This window comes from Chiloscyllium plagiosum, unplaced genomic scaffold (genome assembly GCF_037043375.1).
Source record: "Chiloscyllium plagiosum isolate Xiang-an unplaced genomic scaffold, Cpla_swu_hap1 HiC_scaffold_48, whole genome shotgun sequence".
Classification (NCBI taxonomy): domain Eukaryota; kingdom Metazoa; phylum Chordata; class Chondrichthyes; order Orectolobiformes; family Hemiscylliidae; genus Chiloscyllium; species Chiloscyllium plagiosum.
The window spans coordinates 10,168,830-10,194,502 of record NW_028270186.1 but is presented as its reverse complement, the minus strand read 5'-3'; the positions used below and the strand labels follow the sequence as shown (position 1 = coordinate 10,194,502).

Sequence of the window (25,673 nt, the reverse complement as noted above, 5' to 3'; positions counted from 1 at the left end):
AAGACTTGGTTACTCACAGAGCCAACGGTCTGACACCACTCTGATGAAATATTGTGGAGGGAGAGGTTCAAATACTGGTACAAAGAACATCACCAAATGTTCATCTTGAGCATATTTTGCCTTCAACAGAAAATACTCATGGTGCAAGATAACTTCACTGTCTACATCCTCAACCAGGATCCAGAATGCCTCAGAGGATCCATGTATCTGTCACAACAAACAAAAAAGTAGGCAATCAGCATACATAAATCATTCAAACTTCAGCACAGAAAGAACAAATTCATCACTCCAACACTGATCTGCGAAAATGAATCATTTCAACAGCAAACTGTAATTGATGATCCTGAAACGAGCACCCAGCTGCACATAATATTACAGGGACACTTTCAGTTCAAAACATACTAGATTCCCAGAATTTCAAACTTTATTTTCTTCAGATGGTTAACTGCAAAGGGAATTCAGATTCTATTCTACCTTCTCATCCCACTGGAAATCAGGTGTGATTGTCAGTTCCACTTTCAGTGTTGAGCGTGTGATGGGCTGGATGTGAACAGACAGTTCAAGTTTTGGGAATTGGTGAATGTACTTGTGTATTGTCTTGCCCATCTTTGGCATTCGGATCAACTCTCCTGGTAGGAAAAAAGTGCAAGAATTTGTTGGCTTAAGTCAAACATAACTTACTTATAATTTAGCAGGACTATGGAATTCTGCAGTGCAATTGACATCCCAAATAATAAAAATCTTCAAACCTGCCCACAATGTCATCACATTATTGTCAAGAATCACAGGGAACAGGCAATAAAGTGGAATTAAGACCACATCAGATCAGCCATGATATTACTGACAAATCAAACAGGCTCGAGGTGTTGAATGACTTAATCCAGTATCTTTTTCAAATATTGTGCTTTCAGCTATTTTTCCCGCATCTTCAACAATGAGTAACACACCAATACACCAGCCAGTAAAACTGTCATTTTCGTCATACAATCAGCATCGTTATTAGAAACTTTCATCAATATGATGCAATCGACTGCTCTTACCTATTTCATTATGATTCAAGTCATAGAGTCGCTCAAATGGAAAATTCTTCTTCTCTATCTTCTTTATCACTTCTTCTGGCAGCTTCCTGAACTGTCGCAGAGGTGACATAGATTGCCACCTGTCAAAATACAAAGCCATGAATTGTTGAATTTCACTTGTACACACTCTAAAATGTCTATGCTACTTCACAACAGCGTGCTAAATATCAGCTTATGCTGCAATGGATAAAGGCAGCACAAATCAGATACAGTACTGGGAGATCCACGTGGAGCTCTATTGTTCAGACACCAGCTTAATGTTAAAGTTCTGAGTTCACATTTCCCCAGGAGGATCTGCTAACCTGCATATCAGCTTCATAAGGAAAACAGTTTGGGACACAGTGAAGATAGGTCTGAAAACTAACATTCATCATTATATGGCTACCTTACTAAAAAGCCAGAAATGGTTAATGGGATAACATGGCACATGCTCTGGAGGGTGACTCTCCTTATATTGATACAAAATATTGAACTAGCATTTATCAACATTTGCTCGTGTATGACGACAGGATCTAGCTTTATTTTCACGTTAAAAAGATGGTATTTGCATTAAAATGGATTAAAAGAGAGCAGTCCTGCAGTGTCAAGCTTGGATGATGCACTGGTCTGAATGATATCCTCTGTGCCACATGGAAGCAAGAGAAAAAGCAAAAGTTCAGTTGGAACTTGGAATATTCTGACTCAAAGAGGAGATACCAGGCTAACACGAGAGGGGAAGCTTTTCTTCATATCTCACTCATGCTGTATATGCTGGTGGCTTGAAGACCAAATTAAATAAGACTTGGAGGTTTCAGCATAAACATGCCTTGTTTGACCAATACTGCAGTGCCAGACGAGGAAACAGGAAGACTTATCTACAGTATTTTGGTTTTGCAATTAGATGATCATTTTTCTGTTCTGAGGATTGGAAATGATTAGTGCAAGTTTCTTACATTCGTTTATCAATCATTTTGCAGAGATTGACAGTCTTGTCTGTCAACTGAGCCCAGCCTCGATTAAGGACGATCTCAAATATACAACGCATCAGACGGCCTGCAGACTTAAAACACATGAACAGAAAATGATTCACCCTCACAATACAAATGGGCTCAGTAAATAGCCCTCAGTTAACTTCTTTGGGAAATGTACAATGCATTAACTCCCACCTTCCACAAAATATATAATATACAGAACAAAATTAGACATTTATTTTTCTTTTTTATGCCACTATCAAAGAAAACTGAACTTGAATTGCAACCATGTTGCTGAATGAGGCTTACCTGAGTCACATAGACCATATCAGCCATGAGTGCAAATCCCTCCAGCTTCAGCTGGGAAATGTAGGCTTGAAGCAACACATTGATCTGAAACAGCACAATCACAGGGTTATCAAGCGCAAATCATGCCAAAACTGTTGAAAGCGAAGTCATACCACCCAGCAACCACAAGTACCCCAATGCCAAGTCACAGCATTCTCCACAGACAGCCAGAGAAGGAGCAAATTACTGCAGATGCTGGAACCTGTTCTGAAAACAAAAAAGGCTGGCGAATACAGCAAAGCAGGCAGCATCCACAGACAGAAAGCAAGCTAATGTTCCAGCAAGCTGAAACTCTGACAAAGAGTCATCAATACTCGAAACATGAGCTTGGTTTCTCTCCATGGATCCTGCCTGACCACTGTGATCTCCAGCATTTTTTGTTTTCACACAGTCGGAGAATACCTTTTCCCAAAATGCACAATGATCAATTTCAGCATGAGGAAGTCTGAGCAGCACGTTCAGGTCCTCATTCAGGACTTGAAGGCCAAGGATGCGTTCATAACATGACCAAACATATTGAATATCAACTCAAACTTGCAAATGTAGGAAAATGACACTTGGCACAAATGGGAAAAGTCCTAACCAGTAACGTCATGGAAAGAATTTGGAGTCTCTTTCATCACCATCCCATAGCTTCAGGCCAGAAACTGCAGCTGCAATTGCCTATCAGCACAGCTACTTCATGGGTCAGATGGCTGTTTGTTGGCATGAACCAGACTGCTGCCAGTAGCAGCTGATCTTTGTTGCAGCATGGGGTGAATTTGGGACCTGCCTTTTTGCAGGTCCTGCCCCTGGTTCTGTTGGACCTGCATTTGGGCATGGAACTCAGGAAGAAAGAGCATCTAATGTACGGTCAAAAGAGCCCAATATGGTCACTGCAAGATAAACATACTGGCAGATTCTGCGAGTAATACAAGGAGGCTAAGTTAAGCATGTATCAAGCGCTGGTTCAACCTCAACTCAAGTACTGTATCCAGTTCTGGATGTTACACTTCTGGGAAAGTTCCGAAGGCATCAGTAAGGATGCAGAAAAAAAATGGCACAAATTCATCAAGTTATGGTGATGGATTGGAAATGTTGGGACTCTTCTCCTTGGACAAGAGAAGATTGAGAGAGGAGTGACAAGAGCTATTCAAAGTCAGGGAGAAGCTGTTTTCTTGGAATCCATGAGACCGAGCGTGCACAGACTGAAGCAATGGTGACAAACAAAGATTTCAAATCACAAGTGGTGAGGATTTGGAATGCACTGCCTGAGCATGAGCTGAGACAGGTTCAAACAAGACATTCAAGAAGGAATTGGATTATCCAAAAAGGGAAGAGTCAATGGCTGGAGGAGGAGTGGGCTTGGTGAATTGGTCCTCCGGAGACCCGGCACAGAAATAACATGTTGAATAGCCTCTTTTTGTGATGTAACAATTCTGAGATTTATCTGCACCTCTCTTATGTTTTCCAGGCAAATGCAAAGAACTACGTATTGTTGATTCATATTTTGTCCAAAACTAAAGACACTCACATTCAGGACATCTTTCTTTTGTGAAACACCAAACAAAAGGAAGGTGGGTAGGACGGTCAGACAGACAGATAACGCTTGTTCTGAGGCTTTTAGCGTGCATAATGTATGTGCATAAATGTATATTTCAATTGCCAATCCCCATCTTCAACATTCCAGATAGTCAATTGCCATGAAGAGCAGATTAGTTATACCAAGGTCAGCTACAAAGATTACCAGATTGTTCCCCATTACCTTCGCACTCGGCTCCTCAATACTCTCTTTGACAGGAATGGGAACTCGTTCCAACAATTTCTGCAACTCAAGTTTCTCCTCCTGAGGATTGATTAAGAGGCAAAACATCAGTCAGTCAGATTGAGATGCACAAAATCAACTGCGAGACAACCTGCTGTTGCAGCGGCTCCAAATAAAGCCATATGGGCAATTTTAAGATGAGAAAAGTTAGCTGACATCTCCAGTTTCATCAGTTCTGAAAGTCAATACATATAAGGTATGTTTTCAGTGTGTTTTGGTGTCTGGAGCTCATAGTAACATGGTGACAAACGTATCACTTTACGTGATCAGAGATGTATCTGCAGCAGGGCAATGGATCTTTATTGAGAGCCTACAAAATTGGATGTCCTGCCCATGTCTGCCAAGGTACACAGTTTTAACATCAGCCTGTTCAGTCACAAAGATCTACGGTAGAAATTAGTATGAGTGGACATCATCCTTGCGTTAATCACCTGCAGCCACCAACACAGCGTAAACTTTTAGCAGTAAATTTACATGCTATTCCTATTTCTCAGTTACATGAATCATGACAGTATTTATGAGGAGTTGAATTGTATTGAAATACTGGGATTTTGGGAGTCCATCCAAGTGGTGTTCCATGCTTATTTCACAATGACAATACATTATTCTGAACACAGTATTCCAATTGTGTTTGGAGAACATTAATATTCACCTCTCTCACGCTGATGTTCTTGAACTCAGAAGACAGTGAAAATACTCGGAAGAGCTCGATTTCACTCAGGGTAGGTTTCAAAAGCTGATTGTAGGTGGCCATACTTTCATGTGTGATGTAATAGTGACTTGCAATCCGGCCGAGGTCAGTCACCTACACACAGAATGATTTTCACATTATAGCAATGAAGGGACAAAGTGCCTGATCAAGAATGAATGTCATTACTGAACAGTTTAACATTTCTATGTTCATCAGCTTCTCTTTACAATAAACTGTAATTTAAATGCAGAAACCAATAATATATTTTAAGGCTGTGTTAATGAAATATCACAAGCTGTTAACATCAGTTTTGTACTGTGCACGATTTCAAAATTTCAGATAGAGCATTCCAGTTGCACATTAGACTGGTAAATCTTACCTGGAAGTTGCCACCCTTTTTGTCATATTTCACAAGGTTATTTTTGTCAAGGATAATGGCAGCAGTGTGGATAAGGTCCAGTCTGCGCTGCTCCAGTAGGGGGTCAGTCTTCAGCTCATCATGCGAGATCCCATAGAGTGTTGGGGTTCGCAACATGCGAATATAGAGATATGTATACCCCAACCAGTTAATTGCATCCTGTAAGATCCAAGTTCACCGAGTTTAGATTTTGCTGACAAATGACTTAACAATCATCTCTGCCCGAGTCAACCCCCAGCGAGTGGAAAGTACTTGTCATTTCAGTGCCCTGCGTCAGGGTAAGTGGAGGTAGGATGAAGCACAAAATACTTGTTTCTTACCTTTGCAGTCTGGACATTTCCAAGGACAATCTCAGCATTGAGCATGTCAGGGAGTCTTGTGATCATCTGACTTTCAATGGGGAGCTGCTGGTTGAGAAGGGATAGGTAATACTGCAGCTCACCATGTGATGTGATAAGGATTCCCTCACCTTTTGTGTCGTACTGCGGTCGTCCTGCACGGCCTAACATCTGTAGGAAAAAAAAATTAATTCAGCCATGAGCAGATGAGAACCTAGCTATCAGTGGAAATAAAGGTTTTGAGAAGCACAAGTTGTGGCACGTTCATGCTTTGTCTCTGGATGCTGTATATGGTACGTGTGAAGCTATTTTCTAAAACATGACATTGTTGGAAATGATTCAAGTCATATCACCTGAAGTACATCCAGTGCACCCAACTCTGTCCAGCGTCCCTTCTCTGGGCTGTATACCTGTGTCCCTTTGATAATAACTGTGTGCGCAGGCAGATTGACACCCCAGGCCAGAGTTGCTGTCGAGACCAGCACCTGAATGCAAAGTACAATAAGTGCAACTCAGATTATACATTCAATTCAACAGTAAGGGGTAAAATTTCACAATGAAGCGGTCACACGATTTCCATTCCAATTCTGGAAAACAGGAGACACGAGACTGCAATTTGCAAATATAAAGACAAGTGGTGCACAGAGCTCAGAGGAACTCCGCTATTTATTTATCTTTCCATGCCACATTTCATCTGCAGTCTGATTAATTTGGTTTGCTTTTTTATTCTTTTATTCCCAAGGTTAAGTTCACATCAAAGAAGAACCCATGCAGCAAGCTAAATTAGCAACACTGTTCAATACCTGTGCTGATACATTAGCTCACAATGGAGCAGTACAGATGCTAATCAGTTCACAGACAACTAGATTGCATTTACATGAGTTGCTGTCGACCTTGTGCATAAGGAAAACATGTGCAGCTGGGAAAGATGTTTGTATAGTAATGACTGAAGTGGTTCCCCACGAAAGGCATTGTACTGTTCAGCTGTCTTTTTGCTCTTAAAGGAACCTCTTGTGTACATGCAAGTGCCACATTTATGTTAACCACAAGAGTGGCTTGATTTCAAAAGCACTTCATGATCTGTCTTTATGAACAGTATGGTACATGCAAATTCTTTCCTTCTGTTTTCATGCTGTACATACATTGCTTGCCTGGGTAGCCCACTGCACGGAACAGAGACTAGTCAAATGGCAAAGGTCAGACAGCAGGGTGTTTGTGACTAATCGACACTGAGCCTGCCACAGTCAGGGGGTCAGCGTTTTTCGGAAGAGAAAGGTATCAAAACAGGCAAAGTGCTAAAGATTTTACATCTTAGACCATTTAGACAAAATCTGTATGATACAGAGTGCGACCAATAAGAAAGGAAACAAAGCTATTCAACACCACGGAATAATTTATTACCTGAATGTGTCTGTCAGCAAATAAATCTTCCACCAGCGTTCGATCCACTCTGGTCATACCAGCATGGTGAATAGCAAAACTGTAGGGAAGCAGGTCCTTCAGCTCCAGATTCTACAAAAGAGGCAGACATAGATTTGGTATGGAAAAAAGCAGACTGTGAAAGAAATCTGAAACAAAAGTAGTATATATGCAGTAGCTGTGTTAGCCTCAAAAAGCGTCAGATTCCAAGTTTTATTTAAGCTTTGCTTCTGTTTCGAACACCACAGTGTGAGTGATGCTGAGACACTAAAAGCCTAGTCTCAGTGATACAAGCACTGTTCAACTTGTTTTTCCAAAGATTCCAAATGATCCATTTTCTCTTGCCTTGGCCTGTTTCCTTATATTAAAAGCACAACACTTTCTTATTTTCAAGTTATTCTCAGTGAACAGGAGAACTCCAATGGAAAATAAACTTCTGTGTTAGTAGAATACTGGATCAGATGTATGTGTTGCAGTGCTTACAAGTGAATGGAAAACACAATCTCTATTGCACCATACCAATTCTAGCAAGACTGGTCAAGATCATAGTTCCATACCTTACACTGCTCCGCCTCTGTCCGTAACACTTCTGTGGAGGCTGATCCCTCTCGCAGGAACAAACCCAACGTGTCTTTCTCCAGACACATATCTCGGATTGCACGCGCTGTTTTTCCTGTCTCTTTACGGGAGTGAACAAACACCAGCACCTGAAACAAATCATCAAGTCAGACTCTGAGAGAAGCAAGAAACAGAGCAAAATACAAGCAGGGTGAACTTGAGGAAGGGACACAGCACAGAACAGGGGAATGGAAGATTTGGATCTTACATCACGTGGAAGTGGTTTTCAGATGGCCAGGGAGCTGGTAAATTTAATAATGAAATACATGCTATTTTCTCACAAAGAAAGAAAATTTTGGCAGTCTCACCAAATGTGATCACAATTGCAAACCCATCTCCACCACACAGAGATTAGTGGAGACAAGAGGATGGTGAAAACAGTTTGATTCTTGTCTGGTGGGCTGAAAGAACACTTCAGCAGGGAACAGTTCCATGTTCTACGATTGTCCCAATCCATCCCATCAAAATACCTCCACAGACGCAAAACAGATTGTTGTTATAAAATGCGTTACATCAATGCGAATTCGCTGCACTGCAATTGATGAACTGAGGAATTGAGGTGAATTGACCATGCTAAATTGTCCGTAGTATTAGGTGAAGGGGTAAATGTAGGAGTATGGATCTGGGTGGTATACGCTTCGGCGGATCGGTGTGGACTTGTTGGGCCGAAGGGCCTGTTTCCACACTGTAAGTAATCTAATCTAATCTAGAAAATAGAAAAGATGTGCAGTGATCATAAAGGATTTCAATATGCAGGTGGACTGGGGAAATCCGGTTGGTAGAGGACTACAAGAAAAGGAATTTGTGGAATGTTTACAAGGTGGCTTTCTGGTGGTGCCCATGCGGAACAGGCATTACGAGATTTAGTGTTGTGCAATGAAGCAGACTTGATAAGGGAGCTTAAGGTGAAGAAATCCTTAGAAGGCAGTCATCATAATCTGATTGAATGTACTGTGCAGTTTGAGCAGGAGAAGATAGAAACAGAGGGAACAGTATTACAATTGAATAAAGGCAACTGCAGAGGTATGAGGGAGGAGCTGGATAGAATTGACTGGGAGAGGAGCCCAGCAGAAAATACAGTGGAACAGCAATGGCACCAGTTTCTGGAAGTAATTCAGCACTCACAACAGAGATTCACCCTGAGGAAAAAAGAAGTCTGGTACAGAGAGGATGAGGTAACCATGGCTGACTGGGAAGTCAGGGATAGCGTAAAAGCAAAAGAGAAAGCATATAATGTAGTGAAGGGCAGTTGGAAAACAGAGGATTAGGAAGCTTAGAGAACCACGAAGAAAGAAAGAAAGAGGGAGAAGATTAAATATGAGGGTAAGCTGGCCAGTAATAGAAGACTGAAGAGTTTCTTTAGATATATAAAGGACAAAAGAGAGGCAAAAGTAGACATTGGGTCTCTGAAAAAAGATGCTGTAGAGATAGCAGTGGGGAGCAATGAAATGGCTGAGAAACTGAATAATTACTTGGTCTCAGTCATCACAATGGAAGACACGAGTAATATTCCAAAACGTCAAGAGGTGAGAGGGCAGAGCTGAGTATGGTGGCCATCAAGGAGAAGGTACAGGAACAACTCAATTGCCTGGAGGTGAATAAATGACTCCAACAGATGGACTACACCCCAGAGATCTAAGCGAGATAGCTTAAGGGATAGTGGAGGTATTAATGATGGCCTTTCAGGAATCAGAGATGCCAGAGGACTGGAAAATCGTTAACGTAACACCTCTGTTTAAAAAAGGGAGAAAAGCAAAAGATGGAGAATTACAGACAATTAGTCTAACCTTGGAAGTGTACAGTGAAACAGAGCACAGTCAGCATGTTTTCATCAAAGAGAAGTCATGCCTGACAAATCTGCTAGAATTCTTTGAGGAAGTCACCAGCAAGTTAGACCAAGGAGAGCCAATGTACTTCAAGAAAGCCTTTGACAAGGTGCCACAAAGGAGGCTGCTGACTAAGACAAAGGCCCATGGTGTCAGAGGTAGGGGGCTAGCATGGATAGATGCTTGGCTTTCTGGCAGAAAGCAGAGAGTGGGGATAAAAGAGTCCTTCTCAGGATGGCAGCCGGTGACAAGTGGTGTTCTGCAAGGCTCAGTGTTGGGACCACAACTTTTCACTTTACACATTAACGATCTAGATGAAGGAACTGAGAATTCTAGCTAAGTTTGCAGACAAAACACCAAAGATAGGTTGAGGGACAGATAGCAGTGATGTGATGAGGAGGCTGCAGAAGGATTTGGATAGGTTAGAAGATTGGGCAAAGAAGTGGCATATGGAGTACGGCATGGCCAACTATGAGGTCATGCATTTTAGTAGGAAAAATAGAAGCATGGATTATTTTCTAAATGGGGAGAAAATTCAGAAGTCTGAAGTGCGAAGAGATTTAGGAGTTCTAGTCCAAGATTCTCTCAAGGTAAACTTGCAGGTAGAGTCAGTAGTCAGGAAGGCAAATGCAATGATGGCATTTATTTTGAGAGGACTTGAATATTAAAGCAAAGATGTACTTTTGAGGCTCTTTATGACTCTGGTCAGGCCACATTTGGAGTATTCAGCGCATGTTTGGGCCCCTTCTCTCACAAAATAGGCACTGGCCCTGGACTGTGTCCAGAGAGGGTTCACAAGAATGGTCCCAGGAATGAAAAGCTGAACATATGAGTAACCTTTTGAGGACTCTGGTCGATACTCAATGGAGTCTAGAAGGATGAGGGGAGATCAAATTGAAACAGACAGAAAATTGAATGGTCTCAACAGAGTAGATGTTGGGAAGATGCTTCCATTGCTCCGAGAGACTAGGACCCGAGGGCACAGCCTTAGAGTAAAGGGAAGGCCTTTTACAACAGAAATAAGTGGAAACTTTTTTCAGCCAGAAAGTGGTGAATCTATGGAATTCACTGCTACAGAAGTCTATTGAGGCCAAGTCATTCAGCGTATTTAAGATTGAAATAATTTGATTGTTAAAGGGATCAAGGCGGCAGGAAAATGGAGATGAGAAATTTATTAGCCATCATTGAATGGTGGAGCAGACTCGATGGGCATAATGGCCTAACTTCTGCTCCTATGTATTATGGTCTTAAACACTGTTTCTAAAGAGCTACTTTTCTATTACGCGGGGCTGCACAAGAAAGCAACTACTGTGTTAAAGAAGAACTGACTGTACCTGTACTTTGTCAGGTGTTGCATCCACAATTGTTTGAGCACGTTTCACATTTTTTCAGTGGAATGCAACTTCTGACCACCGGGAACAACAGGTCAACAATGTATTGAGTCATATCTGCACTACTGTGACGAGCATTCCAGATCTTCATCTAACAACCCTCAGTGGATAAGTGACAACAACATCCTCAAGGATTCAGCATGGATTGCAATATGATCACAATAGAAGGTATTACTTGGCCCTGCAGAGTGAACAATGGTGGCAAACTGGTTCCATTGTTGGGGAGATCAAATCAAGATTCAAGCAGAGGTTAGCTTTGGTGAGACACAGAAACTGAATTTAAAGTTTCATTCAGCCAAGTTTGATAGATTCTCATTCACAGGCCGGGACTAAGTATGGCACCTCCTGGGTAGTGGTGGGGTGGAGATATAATTCACGTCTGCAAAAATGATCACTGACCTGATTCTTTCCAGCGTGCTCCATCACTTTCTCATACACAATCTCATTCATAATCTGGAAACGTTTGATTGCTTTCTTTTCAGTTATTCCAACATATGTCTGCTCCAGTGGAACAGGACGAAAACTGGGTGAAAGACAATAGAACGAATATTCAATGCAGGAAATTCACATTCTGCTTAAATGAAAACTACATTCCCCATTGTGATCTGCATCTTATTGTATGAGCAGTGTTTTACATTCGTATTCTGATTCTTCCTTCTTCCCCAAAACCTTTTCTCAGTACCACCTATAAGGTCAAAATGACAAATTTAAATACTAAGAGATACATCTGAGCACAAGGCACAATTAATGTGCTGGCATGAATTACCTGTTGTCAAAATAGAAAAGACCTTTAGCTGGATCAACTCGCAGAAGAGTTGCAACATCTTCATAATTAGGCAGCGTGGCACTCAACCCAATCAATCGCACATCTTCTTGAGTCATTTCAATGTTCCTAATTGTCCTGGCAACTAAGGCCTCTAATACTGGACCGCGATCGTCATGCAGGAGATGAATCTCATCCTGAGGAAGACAAGTCAGGGCATAATTAACTTGCGGCAAGTGCGTGAAGCAAAGGGAAGAAAACACAAATTGCTAGAAAAACTCAGCACGCCTGGCGGCACACATGGATAGAAAGCAGAATTAATGTTTCAGGTCGAGTGAGCCTTGTTCTGAATTTTTCCAAGATCATTGGAACCTCTTCTGGGGTAGAAGTGACCTGTACAAGAAGGACGGATTGCACCTGAATTGGAAGGGCACTCATGTACTGGCAGGAAGATTTACTCGAGCTGCTTGGGTAGATTTAAACTACGAAGGTGGGGGGAGTTGGACCCATGACGATTATGAGGAAAGAGATCAGAGACAGGACAGGCAGGAACAAAGCAGAGAACAAGATAGGACTGACAAATTGCATTTATTTCAATGCACGGAGCCTTACAGGGAAGGCAGATGAACTCAGGGCATGGTTAGGAACACGGGACTGGGATATCCTAGCAATCATAGACATGTGGCTTAGGAATGGATAGGACTGACAGCTTAATATTCCAGGATACAAATGCTCTAGGAAGGATAGATATGGGGGTAAGAGAGGAGGGGTAGTAGCGTTTTTGCTGAGGGATAGCATTACGGCTGTGCTGAGAGAGGATATTCCTGGTAATACATCCAGGGAAGTTAATTGGGTGGAACTGTGAAATAAGAAAGGGATGATCAACTTATTGGGATTGTCCTGTAGACCTCCTAATAGTCAGCAGGAAATTGAGAAACAAATTTGTAAGGAGATCTCTGTTACCTGTAAGAAAAACAGGGTGGTAATGGTAAGCGATTTTAACTTTCCAAATATAGACTGGGACTGCCATAGTGTTAAGGGTTTACGGAGAGGAATTTGTTAACTATGTACAAGAACATTTTCTGATTTAGAATGTGGATGGACCAACTAGAGAATGTGCAAAATTACCTTCTCCTGGAAAATAAGGCAGGGCAAGTGACGGAGGTGTCAGTAGAGGAGCACTTTGGGACCAGCGATCATAGTTCTATTATGTTTAAAATAGTGATGGAAAATGGATAGACTGGATCTACAGGTTAAAGTTCCAAATTGGAGGAAGGCCAATTTTTATGTTATTAAGCAAGAACTTTCAAAAGTTGATTGGGGACAAATGTCCACAGGTAAAGGGACCGCCCGAAAATGGGAAGCCTTCAAAAATGAGACAACAACAGTCCAGAGATAGTATGTGCCTGTTAGGGTGAAAGGCAAGGCTGGCAGGTGTAGGGAATGCTACGAGAAAAATTTAAGCTTTGGTTAAGAAAGGCAAGGAAGTATATGTCAGGTATAGAAGCAGAGATCGAGTGAATCCTTGGAAGAGTATAAAGGCAGTAGGAGTATACTTAAAAGGGAAAACAGGAGGGCAAAAAGGGGACATGAGATAGCTTTGGTTAATAGGGCGTGGGAGAGTCTAAAGGGTTTTTACAAATACATTAAGGACAAAAGGGTAACTAGGAGAGAATAGTGCCCCTCAAAGATCAGCAAAGTAGCGTATGTGTGGAGCCACAGGAGATACTAAATGAGTATTTTGCATCAGTGTATATTGTGGAGAAGGACATGGAAGATATAGAACGTGGGGCAACAGATGGTAACATCATCCAAAATGTCCATATTACAGAGGAGGTGGAGCTGGAGGTCTTAAAATGCATAAAGGTCGATAAATCCCCAGGACCTGATCAGATTTACCTTCGAACTCTGGGGGAAGCTAGGGAAGTGATTGTTGGACCCCTTGCTGAGATATTTGTATCATCAATAGTCATAGGTAAAGTGCCGGAAGACTGGAGGTTGGCTAATGTGGTGCCACTACTTAAGGCAGTAAAGAAAAGCCAGCGAACTATAGACCGGTGAGCCTGACGTGTGTTGGACAGGTTGTTGGAGGGAATCCTGAGGGACAGGATTTACAAGTATTTGGAAAGGCAAGGACTGATTAGGGATAGACAACATGGCTTTATGCCTGGAAATCATGTCTCACAAAGTTGACTAAGTATTTTGAAGAAGTAACAAAAAGGATAAATGAGAGCAGAGTGGTCAATGTGATCTATATGAACTTCAGTAAGGCATTTGACAAGGTTCCCCATGGGAGACTGATTAGCAAGATTAGATCACATGGAATACAGGGAGAACTAGCCATTTGGATACAGACCAGCTTGAAGATATATAAGACCGACGGTGGTGGTGAAGGGCTGTTTTTCAGGCTGGAGACCTGTGATCAGTGGCGTGCCACAAAGATCAGTGCTGGGTTCACTGCTTTTCATCATGAAAATAAATTAATTGCATGTGAACATAGGAAATATTAAGTTTGCAGATGACAACAAAATTGGAGGTGTAGTGGACAGCGAAGAAGGCTACCTCAGAGTAAAATGGGATCTTGATCAGATGGACAATTGGGCTGAGGCGTGGCAGATGGAGTTGAATTTAGATAATTGTGAAGTGCTGCATTTTGGAAAAGCAAACCAGGGCTGGATTCATACACTTAGTGGAAAAGGTCATGGGGCATGCTGCTGAACAAAGACAGCTTGGAGTGCAGGCTCATAGTTCCTTGAAAGTGGAGTCCCAGGTAAATAGGATAGTGAAGAAGGTGTTTGGTATGCTTTCATTTATTAGTCAGAGCATCGAGTATTGGAGTTGAGAAGTCATGTTTCAGCTGGACAGGACATTGGTTCGGCCACTTTTGGAATATTGTGTGCAGCTCTGGTCTCCCTCCTATCAGAAGGATGTTGTCATGGAGTCATAAAGATGTACAGCATGGAAACGGACCCTTCGGTCCAACCCGCCCATGCCGACCAGATATCCCAACCCAATCTAGTCCCACCTGCCTTAAACTTGAAATGGTTCAGAAAAAATTGACAAGGATGTTGCCAGTGTTCAAGGACTTGAGGTGAAAGGAAAGGCTGAATAGGCTGGGGCTGTTTTCTCTGGAGTGTCGGAGGCTGAAGGTTGACCGAAAAGAGGTTTGTAAAATCATTAGGGGCATGGATAAGGTAAAGAGACAAGGTCTTCTCCCTGGGGTGGGGTAGCCCAGAACTAGAGGACATATGTTTTCAGAGAGAGGGGAAAATTTTTAAAAAGAGGGTGGTGCGTGTATCGAATGAGCTGCCAGAGGAAGTGATGGAGGCTGGTACTACTACAACGTTTAAAGGCTTCTGGATGGGTATATGAATAGGAAGAGTTTAGAGGGATAGGGGCCCAACCTAAGCAAATGAAACTAGATTAAGTTCGGATGTCTCGTTGGCATGGACGAATTGGACCGAAGGGTCTGTTTCTATGCTGTACATCTCTCTAACCAGAATATCTGTTTTTGTTTCTGATTTCCAGCATCTGCAGTTCTGTAAAGCATAGGTCCTAGCAGGCTATTTGTTTTCTGCTAAGAAGGTTACTTAAGTATAGTTAAGAAACTGCTTTCGTCTCACATTTCTAAGATCAACATTAAGCATTCCCAGGAGAAAGTGAGGACTGCAGATGCTGGAGATCAGAGCTGAAAAATGAGTTGGGACTGAGATAAGGTGGGGGGAGGGGAAATGAGGAAGCTGGAGAAATCTGCATTCACCCTTTGTGGTTGGAGGGTTTCTCCAGCTTCCTCATTTCCCCTCCCCTCACCTTTTCTCAGTCCCAACCCTCGGACTCAGCACCGCGTTCTTGACCTGCAATCTTTTTCCTGACCTCTCCGCCCCCACCCCCTCTCCGGCCTATCACCCTCACCTTAACCTCCTTTCACCTATCGCACTCCCAACACTCCTCCCCCAAGTCCCTCCTCCCTACCTTTTATCTTAGCCTGCTAGGCACACCCTCCTCATTCCTGAAGAAGGGCTTATGCCCAAAACGTCACTTCTCCTGCTCCTTGGATGCTGCCTGACCTGCTGCGCTTTTCCAGGAACACATTTTTCAGCATTAAGCATTCCCAGTCAAGTATGAGGACAGTTAAATGCAATAAAAAATATTTTTGACTTCACTCTGCCAATGTGCTTCAACGTCACCCCACTTTCGACAAGTGAAGCACAAACCAGTGACTGTGCGACATGCAAGTGGGATTTTCCATGAGCAGCACTGTATGATGCTTTTCACGCCAATCACGAAGTGAAGTATAACACCACTGTTGGGAAAGATCAAAGAATATTGCATACTCACAATTATCATGAGTCGCACAATTTGAGTATAAGTACGCTCTCCTCCCTTGCGGGTAATGATGTCCCACTTCTCTGGGGTGCACACAATCACCTGGGTTGCAGTGATCTCCTCTTTGCACAGTTGATGGTCCCCTGTCAGCTCTGCGACACTGATCCCATAGCTTGCTAAACGCTGTAAGCAGAAACACAAAGCAGTGTGAAATCAAGTCAGAAAGGTTATTAATTAAATTCAGAATTAAATCCAGCCTTTTCAAGTTGGACAACTCAAGTGACTATTCTCATTCAAACTTGAGACGTACAGACACTGAAATACTTCCGAAGAGATTCTTCAAATGGCCCAAGCAATGCAGTCTTTAACCATGACCACTAAAACAGATCCCTGGAGAAATCTATTTCCCGTGATTATTCCACAATCCTCCAGGGGCTAGTGATGTAGGTTCATGCATTCTCAGGTTACCCAAAGCACTTGCCCTTTTCATGGTTCAGCATTTTGTTACTTGGACAATAGCCATACCACAGACACCAAGGGGTTGCAAATCAAACAGTGATCAGTGTATTGATTCAGAGGAGGGGGTCACTGGGTCTGAAACATTAACTGATTTCTCTTCACAGGTGCTGCCAGACCTGCTTAGCTTTTCCAGCAATTTCTGTTATGACTGGTCGTATTAGCTGGGGGATAAGTGGTGGTTCGGACACCAGGATGGCTTCAATGTTCTTCTTCAAATCATAAGGAGGTTTGTTTTAGATCTATCTTCACAGGTCGAGAGGACCATCCAATGAAGCATTCAAACACTGGTGCAGTGAAGGCTCAGCTCAGACTATGCTGACATCTCTCGGGATTGGAACTTAAGCCCACAAGTGTGACAACTAAGCCCAGGTGAACATGAAAACAAGATAAGCTGGCTTTTATGTGCTCCTCTCCGGCCTCATACATGACATCCAACTTGATGAAATCTCCACTGCTTTCATCTTGACCTGTGCTAACACCACTCAAACATCACTTTCAACCTTGTGTCTATTCTACCAGTCCCTTGCTACCTCTGCCCAATGAACTAAGTGGAAATCCTATGTCACAACAGTTTCATGCTGCTTATCTCTCCAGCTTCTTCCAGTCTTTTATGTCAGCTCATGCACTTTGTTCCTTAGCTCTTTGGCTTGGAATTAATGGATCATTGACAAACGACAAATAGATTCAAGCCAGATCAAGACAAGTACAGATTTGTGAGGGAGACTGCTTGATATTGTTTGGAGGCGAAGGCCTCGTGCTCCTATAGCGAAGCTACTTCACCAGAAACTCGGCTCATCTTGTGGGAACCTGGATTCAAATCCAGTCAGGAATTAAGAATCTACCAATGACCACGAAACACTGCCGATCGGTGGAAAAACCCATCTGGCTCAGTAACATCCATCAGGGAAGGTATCTGCCATCCGCATCTGGTCAGACTGACACATGACCCCAGAGTCATGGCAATTGTTTGACTCTCAACCACCCTCTCAAGTGGCCGAGCAAGCCATTCAGTTGTTTTACTCCAAAGTTTCAACAAAGAAATGAAACTAGGTGGACCACCTGGCATCAACTGAGCCACTGCAAAAGACAAAGACAGAAACTTGCAAACATCCACCTTCGTAATGTCAGAACCACACTGCACAACGATCGAACTATGAACATGCCCGGGGACAGGTGCTGTTGGCTGGATTTGTAGCTAAGTTCTCCCACTAATCAGTAATAGCTATTTTGGGTTCTGAGGCTTGACATGTTTTATTTTATTTTACTTTATTATGACATACAATAAAGTTTAAAGAATTCTTTAACGATCTGATTGTCTTTGCGATTTCTTAAATTGCAAAATTAACGGTAGTTTGTACTAAGTTACACACACGAAACAGGAATGGAATAGTCCGGCCATCTTGCTATGGTGAGACCACAGATGAAGTCGCGTGGAAGCACAGAAATACATGAAAGGCAACCACAGAAGGTTCACTCACTCGTTTCTGGGGTTGGTTACTTGTGTGGGGAGGTAGGCAGGAAAAGGGGAAGATTGTGTTCATCTCATATCAAGTCACGTTGGACATGTTGGGCATGCATCCATTATACTGTCGAAGAATGACAATTCCAACTGAATCTCAAGGTCCTGAGACAACTTGATAGAACGGCTGCTCAAAGGATAACTCCTCTTGTGGGAGTGAGTGGAAGTCGGGGACATTTTAAAACGGAAGCATCGTCCATTTAAAACTGAAGGGCTACCAATTTCAAACAAAGGTGGAGAAAATTAGTTTCGCTAAGATGCTTGAGTGTCTTTGGAACTATCTAGCCCAAAGAGTTGTTGCAGTCGTCATTGAATATCTTTAAGACTGAAGTAAAAAGAACCTTGACCAACAAAGGAGTGACATGCTACCCTGCGTAGGTCAGAATATGGAGATGATGCCATAATTAGATCAACCATTATCTGACTGAATGATGGAGCAGACTCCGAGGCCAAATCGTCGAAACCTGCTCTTAATTTATTTGTTTCTGCGTCCTCAGGAAATCAGAAAATTAATCATTTATTTCAGTTCATTCATTTATGGGCTGTATGGGTCACGAGCAAGGGCTGCATTTATTGGTCATCACCAACTACCAACTACAAGTGCAAGTCACTTCTGAGTAGTTGTTTTTCTTTGTAGGGACTTCTTTTTCCTTTCCACTACTGTTGCTGGCTTTTGATATCAGTTTATTTAAATCAATCAGTTCACAAAATCAAATTCACAGTGTTATGTTAAAACCTAAACATGTGTTAAAATGATTACTGGTCCAGGTCATCTGGATTTCTAGACCAATAACATATGTATAAAGCTTCTCCACCAAGTCACACTTGATGCAATGCAAAAGAAAAACACATCTAACGTTGACATGACCAAGTTACTCTTCTTGCTTTTGAAGATTGTGCTGGGTGCATGATTCATCGTATACCTGTCCTCACCTTACTGAAACTGCCCACCATCTCCTGAACCAGTGATCTCATCGGTGCAATGTAAATAATCTTGAAGTCATCGACATTAATGGTTCCATCCATATTAATGTGTTTCCCAATCTCACGTAACATGCACATCAGAGCCACATTGGTCTTGCCGGCACCCTACAAGTGTAGGAAAAAATAATTTAGATTCAGAATTGAAAATGTGCTCAAAGCCATGGTGCATAAACTGATGACAAATTCCAAGGTGTTTGTCACACTCTCCACAGGGGTACACAGTGACACATACAAATAGTATAAATTTGTGTTTACTCACAGTGGGAGCACACAATAGCAGATTTTCATCGGTTTCCATGGCTGCTTTGCACAGCTTACTTTGAATCCGATTCAGTGTTTTGAAGCCCTCAAATGCTGCTTGCGTGTACTTAGGCATCTTCTCTACAGATATCAGTTGCTACAAGATAAGAAATACCTGAATACTGAGCAGAAAAACAAAGAAACAACAATATCCCAGTCTCACTGGTCCTTCAACATTGGATCTTAATACGATAAGAGACAATGTACAGAATCAGAATACAGTCATGATCCATTTCAGCATGATTGCGAAAACTCTTCCCAGTTGGAGAACACAGTGCTGCACCCAGATGGGAGCTTCAATTGTTGCAGAGACATTGTTTGCACCTTAGTTTTCATGTCACTCAATCTTTCAGCATCTGATAGAAAAGACAGGACTGTGTTTTGGATACTGATTGACCTGTCTTGCATTTTTATTTTAGAATTTACATCTCCAGAGTTGTCAGATTATGTTTGTCATCATCAGCAATGCCACTTATCAGCTGATTTGTGAATCAATACTGACAAACGAAAGCTTCTGCAATTGATTGAAGACTGTATACTGATCTCTCACCTCATCTGAGCTGAATGGCTTCGGTTTAAGAGCTGGCACATGCACCTCCTCGTACCCCTTGCGTTGCTTGCGGAATGAACCGTCTGGTAGCTGACATCGCTTGTTTGCCATTAGATGACTCCCCTGTGCAAAGGCCAGATCCTCCAAATCCAGAACCTGTCTGGGAGCCAGAATCTAAAAGAATCAACAGTACAATTAACAGAAACCAAAAAATGATAATTGGTGAAGAAAGCATTGACGACAATGGAGGAGCATTCTCCATGATCACCAGCGACATGGCAATACACCTTCACAAGTTCTGCTGCCGTAGGTTTTTTTTTAAACTGAATATTTCGACAATTGTAAATTCAGCAGATAGCCTGGCAATGCACTTCATGTTACATACTGATGCCATATTGACAGTGTTGTTCCTCAGAGATTTCACTGTCAAGTATTGCACAGAAAGTCCAAGAACACCAAGTTGAAATTTGAATCCACACTTCACATGAACCAAAATTCATCTTTCAAAGTTACATTTACATTGTAGAATATCAGGCGCAAGGCAAATAATTAAAACACTTGCTCTAAACCTAAGGATGTGTCAATCTCAGTGCTGTCTCCCAAGGCTTAACATATTGATAGGGTGACGAACTGAACCTTCCTGTTTCAATATCACTAATGCTTTATTTTTCCCGTACATCGAATTGCTTCTCATTTTCTCTTGCTAGAATGTAAGGTACCGCTTGAACTTCATGACACTATCAGAATCAACAGCAATGTTGGTCTTATTTTTACACCACGATCAGCCAGTCTGTGAAATAAAGGTACTTTTTAATTTCTCTTACTACTGCAAACTCCTTAGTTATTTTTAAGCTTGTCTCTGTTCATGATTAAACCTACCTGTGAACATCATGTCTAATATAATTTTCTTGATAATTTTGAGCAGTTCAATCTGATCATGTCAGGTAAAAACTCCTTAAATTTTCACTGTTTAAGTTTTGAGTGCTAAGAATCTTCTTGATGTTCACAGGCAGGTTCTAATCTAAAGCAGGGCTTGACCAAGACAATACGAGTAAGTACAGTAATCAAGAACAGAAATTCCAGTTTCAGTTTCTTGCATCCTCTCCCAGTCTTCAGCCAATCAACGATCTCGTGCCAAACATGCCCCACAATTAGTGTCCGGTGAACATGCTTCCCATTTGCAATCATCTGTTAGAATGCATTCAAACATTTGAAACCACACCAATTTCATCAACCACAAATCTCTCATCACAAGTTACCCAACCACTCAGCTCTGCCCTTCTGCTTTGTGTTTTGCTGGCTTTATCAGAACACCACTGCTGCCATAAATGATTTCAACATTACATTTGAATTCAGTCAAACCTCTCCATCTCGATCAAGGTCCATTGCTTCGAGGTCTGTATCCACACGGGATTGACGAACTCGTTCTCTTCGGGATCTTTCCTCCTAAAAGAAAAATGTCTTTTGATAAATGTACAATAAAAGTATAATATAATAAAAGTACAACAATAAATGTACAATACTTGGTCAAAGTATTGATGATCAGCCTTGGTCTATTTTCTGATTATTTTGCATCTTACCCGAATTATGTCCTCTTTTTCAGTCTCTTGCAGTTTGTAGAGAACTTTGGAAAGCTCTGCATCTGCCTCCATCTTATTCTGAATCCTCTCCTTCTCTGCCTCACTCTGAGCACTGGCCAACAGTGTACAGTACAAAACTTCCAGGATGAAGTAAAAAAAGTTAGCATGGGGGATAAAAGCAATTCTAAAAACATACAAATCATTTGTCAACTGAGACAGAAAACTCTCACTTTTGACTAACAAGAAAACTCTACTCAAAAGTTCAAAGTCATGGCCCATTCTACAATGCATCTATCTCTCAGTTTCACTCAAGGACAAATCTCAGGACATCCCAGTGGCACAGTCAAGTAGTCCAGTCAAACACTGATCCACAGCTGATTGACCAAAACATTTGAGTTTTTCGACCATGCTACCATTTGTTCTAAGTATGGGTTAATGAGAGAACACTTGTTTCCGGAGAATTTGATGCTCTTGGTGGAGGCATTTACTTTAAATGTGGGCAGTGAGTGCCATAATTAAATGCTAATGGACTCTTCCTACTCAGCCACATCTTCAGAAAAATATCCCAAAGTACATGAGCCCAAACAGCCAACTGAAAATGAAACTTGCATTGAATTAGAATCATTTGTGTTGGGAGGCTGATGTCTGCTGAAAACTGGGTTTTGTGGAACCCGAACTTATTTCAGATCAGACACATGCAGCCAATAATGTACGTTATCACCCATCAGTCCAAAAGACTTGTGAAAACCTTGACCATTTCTGAATATCAGTTGGAATCACTATGAGCAGACCAACACAATACCTCAATGCTGATCCCTCAACAGATATAAACAAGAGTGATAGGTATTACATGCGATTGTCCGCGCACGGGCATACATATCTTCGGACAAGGTCATAAATCACAGGACACTAAGTTATCGTCCAACAGATTTACTTTAAATCTAAAGTTTTCGCAGCGCTGCTCCTTCATCAGGTGAGGTGAGGAGAAGCACACAACACAGAATTTACAGACAGATCATAGAAATAGTGAGAGTGCAATACCAACAGGCTGAATAACCAGTCTCTGGAGGTGATCACCAGCGTTAGATGGCGTGAGTACTTTACAAAAGGACTCATGGTCTGAAAGCTTGTGATTTCAAGTAAGCCTGTTGGACTATAACCTGGCGTCTTGTGACTTCTGACCTTGTCCACCCCAGTCCAAGACTCTGATCTCCACATCATATCTTAGGATACTCACTCATCATGCGATGCTGCCTTAGAATCTTGATGAAGTCAAAAGTGTTGAAGCCAAGAAGCAAAACAAGCTGATTCTCACATTCACGGTCATCACCAGCTGTCTGATGAGGGAAAAAAGTGAAAAGGTTAATATGAAACATAAATAAAATGTAGGTAACTCCAAATGCGTATTATCAACTGAAATTTGACTGAAGATATTAAAAAAAAATGCAAGATTGAGTGTTAAGGAAAGCAATGTCAAAATAGATTCAAACAATCTGGTAACTTCAAGATACAAGGCAGTGCCCAGTTCTGACAACCCTTGCATCATCTTGGAGCTCACCTTGAGGATATCCAGGACTTCATCTGCCTTTTTCTGTGACATAATAGCGTCATCGTAGAAGCGGCTGAGCTGCCTCTGGAGCCAAAAAGCATCAATATCTCGAGGATGCAGGTCTTTCTTCTTTGCACTCAGTACATCTCCAGCAGCACCCAGCTAAATATAAAAGAAGAGCACTATTTCACTTAAACGCTCAGTAAGCATTCTGCACAAGACTCGGCATCTGCAAAATCACAAACTGCAAATTTGGCTATCCAGGCCAAAAACATAAGTGTCAGCAAAATTCAACGTCTGTGGGCCAAACTCACATTTCGATGATTTTAAATCCATTTTTAAAATTAATTCTGAATGAGCTTTGCACTAGCAAATTTCATCTTTTGCAGGGGTCAGGAACCGAACCCTTACAGATACAGAGGAATGACTCCATTAATAACACAGATGTAACATTTTAATTTTACCCATCCAAAACTTGACTTCAGGTAGTCTACTTTAATTGGAGATCCACACCACTTCTGTTTATTACAGTTTACTGCATGGCACTAAACTACTCTCACTCTCCTTGTTTATTTAAAATATTGTGATTTCATTACGACAAGTCTTTTCATATTCATAACAAACCAAGGTTAATAGCAGGTCTTACATTTGCTGAAAGTGTGCAGCTGATGTCAGCTTCCTCACCCTCCGTGTCCTCATCTGATGCTTCTTCACGTACTTCACCAAATGCATCCTCATCACCTTCCTGCAATAAGAATTGGATATAAAACAGCAGACACACTAAAACAAACTTAATACAAAAAGGAAAATAAAACTCTCAGGTGCAATCTACAGGTACCCTTGGAAATTACCAATTTCCCATTTATGACATCTAAATAGATTTAAACGTTTTATGCTGACAATGTTGTGAACTGATGATTGAGGGTGGTTGAAGGCTTGCATGGAGCAAACTCTGCGGGTGAAATTGCTATCATTTGCTGTGACATTTTATCATCTATTTATTGTGACATGTCAATCACATGTAGCAGATATGTCCATGTGTAATAATGCATGAACAATTCTCACTCAGACACAGTTATAATGCAGTCTACTGATCTACAAACAACAGTTCAACTATCTCCCTGTAACAAGCACTAAGTTTCAACTCTTACTATGTCAGATAACAAAGTTGACTAGTGGGTTTCAACAATTTCAAAAGATTTATAAGGTTACTTCACTCACCTCTTCGTCAGACTCGAACTGTACATTCACTCCATATGTCTCGTCAATGTTATCATCTAAAAAGAGGAGGATATGCTCTTAATTTATTCTCGTTCAAATGTTTTCCCTCACAAACTGAAGTAACTTAGCAAAATGGAAATGGGAGTTTTTCATGGAAGCATGCAAGACCAAGTCTACAAGCAACATGGAACAGAACATGACTTGAGTCCAGTTAAAACACTTATAACATTATTATATTGATGCTTTGGCTGTCCGATAACACAGATTAAGACTCAATTCAATACCATCAAAGCAATGACACAAGTCTTCCAAAGTACAACATTGTTCTTTTGTTTAAATCCAGATCGCAGAGAAAAGCCTCTGCACAAACAGTTGTCCCTACTTGCTCAACTGAGGACCCCAAACTTCCAGTTGCTTGCCATTTTAACATTCCACCATGTTCCCTGGCCAACATTTCTGTGTCAGGCCTGCTGCAATTCTCCAGTGAGGCTCAATGCAAGGATCTGGTCATCTTTCTTCAGAACTAGGAGTACAGCATCTCATTTTGTTTAGTGACCCTGCAACCTTGAGGACTCCATGAAGTTGTGTCATTTTTCAATCTGAACACCTTTCTCTACATCCTCAACCCACCCCTCCCCATCCTCTTGACATGGACTGTTTTCAGCACAGCAACCTGTTTTCACCAAATTATGGTCTCCATTATCATCTTTTCTTTCTCCACTGATCTGCCCGTTTTGCTCTCACTCTGGGCTTTGTTTCCACCTGTTCACTTACTCGTGTGCAGCACCCTCTTCGTGTCTTCAGCATATCACCTTTTCAAAGCTTTCAACAGCTCTGAAGTGGGTGGTCCCTGGACTCAAAACATGTGCTCAGCTTTCTCTCTCCCTCCACCGATGCTGCCAAACCTGCTGAGTTTCTCCAACAGTACTCCAACTACATTTCTGTTTTTGTTTCAGAATTGATCCAGTCTTTGGAGTTTTGATCTTGATAATCTCATCATCAAAACTGAAGCAAGTGATATTTAGCACAAATAAGGTTCACTGGAAAATGCTGCTTTTTGCATTGCTGTTTCAGAGAAACGCAAATTATGAGTTACATGTGTGAAATCTTTGGATATGAAGATCCAAACTTAGAAGAACTAGGCTACAAGAGCCATTTTCAAACATATAGCTGCAGTTGCTCAAAAGCAAACAGCATGAGCATTAAAGGAAGCTCCATTGTGCACCCACAAGAATTTAATGCTCAGTTCACAAACACGGAGACAAAATAATCTGAAGAACTACTGAGGCAGAAAGCTCAGTGACTCCAATTTGAAACAATACGACAGAAAGTACTCCACAAAAGCAGCCAAGGGAAGAAGGTCAAGGTCGCATTTCATAGGGACAGTTCCTGTTGAACATTAAATAGCACATGAATCTAATTTAATCAAAAGGGTGGACAGATGAGGCTACTCCATGAGTGAATTTCCTCCCATGAACAG

The 25,673-nt window shown here is 41.6% G+C and overlaps 1 protein-coding gene across 2 annotated transcripts in view; it reads right to left on the bottom strand.

Moving 5' to 3' along the window:
• The window catches only part of snrnp200 (small nuclear ribonucleoprotein 200 (U5)), a 47,687-nt gene that overhangs the window by 14,805 nt on the left and 7,209 nt on the right, over positions 1 to 25,673 (bottom strand). For both annotated transcript variants that reach the window (XM_087984272.1, XM_043681313.2), the window contains exons 5-28: positions 24,194 to 24,249; positions 23,619 to 23,717; positions 22,982 to 23,134; positions 22,661 to 22,760; positions 21,424 to 21,560; positions 21,206 to 21,289; positions 19,844 to 20,017; positions 19,253 to 19,390; positions 18,943 to 19,098; positions 15,984 to 16,154; positions 11,649 to 11,842; positions 11,282 to 11,405; positions 7,605 to 7,754; positions 7,030 to 7,140; positions 5,982 to 6,113; positions 5,611 to 5,799; positions 5,252 to 5,449; positions 4,834 to 4,986; positions 4,122 to 4,202; positions 2,339 to 2,422; positions 2,012 to 2,118; positions 1,041 to 1,159; positions 475 to 629; positions 18 to 207 (exon numbers count right to left, since the gene is read on the bottom strand). In XM_087984272.1, the coding sequence (XP_087840398.1) occupies positions 18 to 207; positions 475 to 629; positions 1,041 to 1,159; positions 2,012 to 2,118; positions 2,339 to 2,422; positions 4,122 to 4,202; positions 4,834 to 4,986; positions 5,252 to 5,449; positions 5,611 to 5,799; positions 5,982 to 6,113; positions 7,030 to 7,140; positions 7,605 to 7,754; positions 11,282 to 11,405; positions 11,649 to 11,842; positions 15,984 to 16,154; positions 18,943 to 19,098; positions 19,253 to 19,390; positions 19,844 to 20,017; positions 21,206 to 21,289; positions 21,424 to 21,560; positions 22,661 to 22,760; positions 22,982 to 23,134; positions 23,619 to 23,717; positions 24,194 to 24,249 (3,255 nt within the window). The remainder of the gene's footprint in view (positions 1 to 17; positions 208 to 474; positions 630 to 1,040; positions 1,160 to 2,011; positions 2,119 to 2,338; positions 2,423 to 4,121; positions 4,203 to 4,833; positions 4,987 to 5,251; positions 5,450 to 5,610; positions 5,800 to 5,981; positions 6,114 to 7,029; positions 7,141 to 7,604; positions 7,755 to 11,281; positions 11,406 to 11,648; positions 11,843 to 15,983; positions 16,155 to 18,942; positions 19,099 to 19,252; positions 19,391 to 19,843; positions 20,018 to 21,205; positions 21,290 to 21,423; positions 21,561 to 22,660; positions 22,761 to 22,981; positions 23,135 to 23,618; positions 23,718 to 24,193; positions 24,250 to 25,673) is intronic.